The 7,500-nt window shown below is 47.2% G+C and overlaps 1 protein-coding gene across 1 annotated transcript in view; it reads left to right on the top strand.

Moving 5' to 3' along the window:
• LOC115227786 (rabankyrin-5) overlaps positions 1-7,500 on the top strand; it is a gene marked incomplete at its 5' end in the record, with an annotated part of 26,328 nt that overhangs the window by 3,766 nt on the left and 15,062 nt on the right. Inside the window, 3 exons of the mRNA XM_029798519.2 lie at positions 2,619-2,787; positions 5,051-5,169; positions 7,247-7,309. Of these exons, the coding sequence (XP_029654379.2) occupies positions 2,619-2,787; positions 5,051-5,169; positions 7,247-7,309 (351 nt within the window). The remainder of the gene's footprint in view (positions 1-2,618; positions 2,788-5,050; positions 5,170-7,246; positions 7,310-7,500) is intronic.

Genomic DNA, 7,500 nt, shown 5'->3' with positions numbered 1-7,500 from the left:
CTCACACAAACACACACACATACACACTCACACACACACATTCACTCGCACACAAACACTCTCACACACTTACACACACAAACATACACATACACATACACACACACTCACACACTGTCTGGCTCTGTCTTCCTGTCTGTCTTTCTCTGTCTCTCTCCATCTGTCTGTTTGTCTCTCTGTCTGTCCGTCTGTCCATCTGTCTCTCTGTTGCTGTCCATCTGTCTGTCTGTCTGTCTATGTCTGCCTCTCTCTCTGTCCGTCTGTCTGTCTGTCTCTCCGTCTGTCTGGCTCTATCCATCTGTCTGTTTGTCTCTCTGTCCATCCGTCTGTCTCTATGGCTCTGTCCATCTGTCTGCCTGTCTATCTTCCTCTGTCTCTCTCCATCTGTCTGTTTGTCTCTCTGTCTCTCTGTCCATCTGTCTGTCTGTCTGTTTATGTCTGCCTCTCTCTCTCTCTGTCCATCTGTCTGTCTGTCTCTCTCTGTCTATCTGTCTTCCTGTCTGGCTCTCTCTGTCTCTCTCCATCTGTCTGTTTGTCTCTCTGTCCATCCGTCAGTCCGTCTGTCTCTCTGTTGCTGCCCATCTGTCTCTCTGTCCATCCATCTGTCTGTCTGTCTGTGTCTCTGCCTGTCCGTTTCTCTCTGTTCATCTGTCTCTCTGTCCATCTCTCTCCATCTGTCTATCTGTCCGCCCGTCCGTCCGTCTGTCTCTCTGTCTCTCTCCATCTGTCTATCTGTCCGCCCGTCCGTCCGTCTGTCTCTCTGTCTCTCTCCATCTGTCTATCTGTCCGCCCGTCCGTCCGTCTGTCTCTCTGTCTCTCTCCATCTGTCTATCTGTCCGCCCGTCCCCGTCCGTCTGTCTCTCTGTCTCTCTCCATCTGTCTATCTGTCCGCCCGTCCGTCCGTCCGTCTGTCTCTCTGTCTCTCTCCATCTGTCTATCTGTCCGCCCGTCCGTCCGTCTGTCTCTCTGTCTCTCTCCATCTGTCTATCTGTCCGCCCGTCCGTCCGTCCGTCTGTCTCTCTGTCTCTCTCCATCTGTCTATCGTCCGCCCCGTCCGTCTGTCTCTCTGTCTCTCCCATCTGTCTATCTGTCCGCCCGTCCGTCCGTCTGTCTCTCTGTCTCTCTCCATCTGTCTATCTGTCCGCCCGTCCGTCCGTCCGTCTGTCTCTCTGTCTCTCTCCATCTGTCTATCTGTCCGCCCGCCCATCCGTCCGTCTGTCTCTCTGTCTCTCTCCATCTGTCTATCTGTCCGCCCGTCCGTCCGTCCGTCTGTCTCTCTGTCTCTCTCATCTGTCTATCTATCTGTCCACCCGTCCGTCCGTCCGTCTGTCTCTCTGTCTCTCTCCATCTGTCTATCTGTCCACCCGTCCGTCCGTCCTCTGTCTCTCTGTCCTCTCTCCATCTGTCTATCTGTCCGCCCGTCCGTCTGTCTGTCTCTCTGTCTCTCCATCTGTCTATCTGTCCGCCCGTCCGTCCGTCCGTCTGTCTCTCTGTCTCTCTCCATCTGTCTATCTGTCCGCCCGTCCGTCTGTCTGTCTATCTGTCCGCCCGTCCGTCCGTCTGTCTCTCTGTCTCTCTCCATCTGTCTATCTGTCCGTCCGTCTGTCTCTCTGTCTCTCTCCCTCTGTCTATCTGTCCGCCCGTCCGTCCGTCCGTCTGTCTCTCTGTCTCTCTCCATCTGTCTATCTGTCCGCCCGTCCGTCCGTCTGTCTCTCTGTCTCTCTCCATCTGTCTATCTGTCCGCCCGTCCGTCCGTCCGTCTGTCTCTCTGTCTCTCTCCATCTGTCTATCTGTCCGCCCGTCCGTCCGTCCGTCTGTCTCTCTGTCTCTCTCCATCTGTCTATCTGTCCGCCCGTCCGTCGTCCGTCTGTCTCTCTGTCTCTCTCCATCTGTCTATCTGTCCGCCCGTCCGTCCGTCCCGTCTCTCTCTGTCTCTCTCCATCTGTCTATCTGTCCGCCCGCCCGTCCGTCCGTCTGTCTCTCTGTCTCTCTCCATCTGTCTATCTGTCCGCCCGTCCGTCCGTCCGTCTGTCTCTCTGTCTCTCTCCATCTGTCTATCTGTCCGCCCGTCCGTCCGTCCGTCTGTCTCTCTGTCTCCCTCCATCTGTCTATCTGTCCGCCCGCCCGTCCGTCCGTCTGTCTCTCTGTCTCTCTCCATCTGTCTATCTGTCCGCCCGTCCGTCCGTCTGTCTCTCTGTCTCACTCCATCTGTCTATCTGTCCGCCCGCCTCTCCGTCTGTCTCTCTGTCTCTCCCATCTGTCTATCTGTCCGCCCGTCCGTCCGTTCTGTCTCTCTGTCTCTCTCCATCTGTCTATTGTCCGCCCTTCCATCCGTCCGTCTGTCTCTCTGTCTCTCTCCATCTGTCTATCTGTCCGCCCGTCCGTCCCTCCGTCTGTCTCTCTGTCTCTCTCCATCTGTCTATCTGTCCGCCCGCCCGCCCGTCCGTCCGTCTGTCTCTCTGTCTCTCTCCATCTGTCTATCTGTCCGCCCGTCCGTCCGTCCGTCTGTCTCTCTGTCTCTCCCCATCTGTCCCTCTGTCTGTCTGTCTGTCTCCAGTCTCTTCCTCTCCCTCAAACGCCCACTAACAAACGAAACTCCCCCATCCGTCTCCTTGCAGGACTCCTGAGGGTGACGCCCCTCTACAGCTGGCGATCAAGCGCCATCTTCCTGTCATTGTGGAGGCACTGTGTGCCAGTGGCGTCAACATGAACATAGTGGACAAGGACAACAACTGTCCCCTTTGGCTGGCTTTGGATTCTGGGCAGGAGGACATTGCACACATCTTGGTAAGGTACACTTATCCCTCTGCTTTTCCTCCTCTTCATTTCTGCGTGTTTGTGTGTGTGTGTGTGAGTGTGTGTGTGTTTGTGTGTGTGTTTGTGTGAGAGTGTGTGTGTGAGTGAGTGTTTGTGTGTGTGTGCGTGTGTGTGTGAGTGTTTGTGTGTGTTAGTGTGTGTGTGTGTGTGTTTCTGTGTGTGTGTGTGCGTGAGTGAGAGTGTGTGTGTGTGTGTGTTTGTGTGTGAGTGAGAGTGTGTGTGAGTGAGAGTGTGTGTGTGAGTGAGTGTTTGTGTGTTTGTGTGCGTATGTGTGTGAGTGTTTGTGTGTGTTAGTGTTTGTGTGTGTGTGTGAGTGAGTGTGTGTGTGTTTGTGTTTCTGTGTGTGTGTGTGAGTGAGAGTGTGTGTTAGTGTTTGTGTGTGTGTTTGTGTGTGTGTGTGTGAGTGAGAGTGAGAGTGTGTGTGGGTTTGTGTGTGTGAGTATATGTGTGTTTGTGTGTGTGTGTGTGTATGTATCTCTCTCTCTCTCTTTTACTCGTTTCAGTCATTTGACTGCGGCCATGCTGGAGCACCGCCTTTTTTAGTCGAGCAGCTCGACCCCGGGACTTATTCGTTTTTGTAAGCCCAGTACTTATTCTATCGGTCTCTTTTTGCTGAACCGCTAAGGTAAGTAACGGGGAACATAAACACACCAGCATCGGTTGTCAAGCAATGCTAGGGGACAACACAGACACACAACCACACACATACATAGATATATATATAATATATATATATATATATATTTATATATATATATATATATATACATTATACGACAGCTCTTTCAGTTTCCGTCTACCAAATCCATTCACAGGCTTTGGTCGGCCCGAGGCTATAGTAAGACCACTTGCCCAAGTGCCACGCAGTGGGACGAACCTGGAACCATGTGGTTGGTAGACAAGCTACTTACCACACAGCCACTCCTGCGCCTATATATATATACACACATATATATATATACATATATATGACAGGCTTCTTTCAGTTTCCGTCTACCAAATCCACTCACAAGGCTTTGGTCAGCCCGAGGCTGTAGTAGAAGACACTAACCCAAGGTGCCATGCAGTGGGACTGAACCCGGAACCATGTGGTTGGTAAGCAAGCCACTTACCACACAGCCACTCCTATGTCTATGTGTATGTGTATATCTGTCGATATACTTATATATGTAAATATATATATGCATCTATGTCTATATCACCATGATCACTATAATAGCCATGCAGATGTGGGCAGCTGCATCGAACTCTCTCATGCACCAAATGGCAGTTGCTAAAAAGCATTCGGGAAGTATAAAATCATGTAGCAACACCAAATGGCCGTGCCCCAGCATGGCCACAGCTCGTGAGCTGAAACTAGATAAAATAAGATAAACGGCCATGCTCAAATGGGCTTTTTATATGCCACCTGCACAGGAGCCAGTCCAGCGGCACTGTCAACAACCTTGCTCGAATGTTTTTTACACGTGCTACCAGCACAAGTGCTAGTAAGGCGATGCAGGTAACGATCACGCTTGAATGGTATTTTTACGTGCCATCGGCATGGAGGCCAGAGTTTATTGATAACAAAAAAAATGGTTAGTTAGTTAATTTTTTGGCCCAAAAAGCAAAAAGCAAGGCCATGTAGGGGGACATGGAGTTATGTACAGGGTGGTGTTCATGTAAAGAGTTCAGGCCACTTGTGGTCAAGGGAGACTTTGAACCGAGCGGTTGTCGGCATCTTCACTATCTCGTCCGGCAGCTTATTCCACGGATCTGCAACCCGGATGGAGAAAGCCCCTCTCCTTCGATTGAGATGAAATCGTCGCAGATAGAGCTTTTCGGAATGACCCCGCAGCCGATGCTCTGGAGCAGGAGTGAAGAACAGCTCTATCGAGAGGTTACACTTTCCGCTTCTGATGTTGTGAGCAAGAATGAGATCACCACGGCGACGTCGTTTTTCTAGAGAATAAAGTTCGAGCGTCATCAGCCTTTCTTCATAAGACAAATTCTTGAAACCAAGAACCATGCGGGTAGCCAGCTTCTGGACTCTTTCGAGATGCTGTATGTCTTTGAGGAGATAAGGAGAAGAGGCTTGAATCCCCTACTCCAATATGGGTCTCACAAACAGGTCTTACAGCTACGAAGAAGAAGGGTTTGCTGCACCAAGCTAACATCTCTCACCCTTCCTGAGTCTCTCATGTCACTGATGTCTCTAATATTTCCCCCTCTGCTTTTCTCTCTCTTTCTCCAGGTAAAACATGGCTGTGACGTAGACATGTGGGGGGAAGGCCCTGACGGATGCCAGCAGAACCTACTCCACCAAGCCATAGACGAGAACAATGAAGCGGTTTCATGCTTTCTCATTCGTAGGTGTGTCTTTTAGAGTGACTTTTTTTTATCACTTTCTCTCCTTCTCTCTCTCTCTCTCTCTCTCTCTATCTCTATCCGGATCTTTTCGGTCTGACTGGCAGTTTTTAAAAATAATTTCTCTTGGCTTTATTGAGAAAATTCTATAGTTTGTAAGATATTTGTTGGGTTTTTTTCTTCAATTTCTGCAATTTCAACCAATCACTGACGTCTATTGAGGTAAAAAAAAATATTCTGTGCCGTATGAATATGTCCCTCGTTTAAGAAACTGGGATCTTTTTGGTTTGACCGGCAGTGTTTTAAAATAATTTCCACGTAACTAAACACTCTTAAACTTCGTATACTGGTAGAATGTGTGTATAAAACATCTTTTTCTCTTGGCTTTATTGAGAAAATTCTATTGTTTCTAAGATATTTGTTGGTTTTTTTTCTTCAATTTCTGCAAGTTCAACCAATCAATGACGTCTATTGAGGTAAAAAACATTCTGTGCCGTATGAATATGTCCCTCGTTTAAGAAACAGATTGGGTTTATTTACATTTGCGAAGAAAAAAGATACCCTTCCCCCCACCCCTAACCCTCACCTTAACTAACCCTAACCGTAAAACAGATTGAAATGCAATAGATCGATACTAGGGTCATAATTATGGGTGACAATTTCATATGACACCGCTAGAAAAAACTGCTGTTCAAACCGAAATGATCCCTCTATTCTTCTTACGGGGTAGGGATACATACTCTCATTCGAAGGCAGAACATTGCTATTGAGAGAAACGGTGACTATGTTGAGAAGTAGGGATGTGATCCACAGTGGACCAGCTTTATTTTGATGTATGATACATGTTCCTGCCTTAACAAAATGCTATTACTTTTTGACTCACCCTCGTATATATATATATATATATATATATATAATATACATATAGATATATATATATATATATATATATATATATATATATATATATATCTATATATATATCATCATCATCATCATCGTTTAACGTCCGTTTTCCATGCTAGAATGGGTTGGACGGTTCAACTGGGGTCTGGGAAGCCAGAAGGCTGCACCAGGCCCAGTCTGATCTGGCAATGTTTCTACAGCTGGATGCCCTTCCTAATGCCAACCACTCCGAGAGTGTAGTTGGTGCTTTAACATCCCACTGGCATGAGGGCAAGTCAGGCGGTACTGGGAACAGTCACGGAAAATGTTTTTTCTTTCTTTTTAGGTATATAAACGAAATTGAACATACATCCATGAGGTGTGTGTGGTGTTAAATCTGTGGCTGCAGTTTTTTAGGCGTAAAAGGATGTATTCTCAATGCCTGGTGTAAAACACCTGAATATTAGTCATAGACAAGCAAAACAACTCACATCAAATCCCGTTTTGTTTTTGAGCAATAGATATCGATATTTTGTCATTATTTTCACTTACGAATGCCATATATACAGTGCTTCCTTAAGAGATGTTTGCATCTCTCCTGACACATGGGAAGGCATAGCTATTGATCGTCGCAGGTGGAGAAGGATTGTGCATGAGGGGACAGCCACTTTTGAGAAATCTCGAGTTGCACATGAGAAAGTAAGGAGGGATGTCAGGAAGGGCATCGCTGTTACACTTCCAGAAGGGAAGGGTCTTCCTTTGATTCTGACATGCAATGTCTGTGCAAGACCCTGCCTCAGTAAAGCTGGACTCAAGAGTCATCTTTGTAGTCATAAAACGAGACAGATGAGTGACAACCTGGCCACCGGTGGTGGTGTAACACACCATACTAATCATATCTGTCGGGCATGTGGAAGAGAGTGTAATTCGGCAGGAGGACTTGAACGACATGCAGAGGTACATGAAGCCCAGTTACAACTACAGCCGGCTGTTGGCCGGTGAAGGTTCTAGTTGCCAATTCTGTACAAGACATTGTAGATCTTTGGCTGGGCTAAAAAGTCACATTCAATCACAGCACCAGTAACAGTTGAGCTACGTGCAATGGCCATACTCAATAACGAGGGGGCAGCCATAATAATATGTGTATATATGAATATATATGTATTGTATGTATATCTGCTTTGTTTTCTTTCGATAGCGCTTGTGATAAAAACAGCCCCAGAAGACCGGGGCCCAACGAAGAAGGAGGCGAAGAGGCCAGGTATATATTATTATTATTATTGTTATTATCATTATCATTATTATTATTATTATTATTATAGGCAGTGAGCTGGCAGAATTGTTAGCAGGTCCTTATGTTCTGAGTTCAAATTCTGCTGAGATCACCTTTGCCACTGCTTTTTCCTTTTTTTTCTTTTTCCTCCCTGTTTGAATTAAATTTTTGTTTTTCTT

Source organism: Octopus sinensis, unplaced genomic scaffold (genome assembly GCF_006345805.1).
Source record: "Octopus sinensis unplaced genomic scaffold, ASM634580v1 Contig07146, whole genome shotgun sequence".
Taxonomy (NCBI): Eukaryota; Metazoa; Mollusca; class Cephalopoda; order Octopoda; family Octopodidae; genus Octopus; species Octopus sinensis.
The sequence above is the reverse complement of the archived record's forward strand: the minus strand, read 5'-3'. Positions and strand labels throughout refer to the sequence as shown.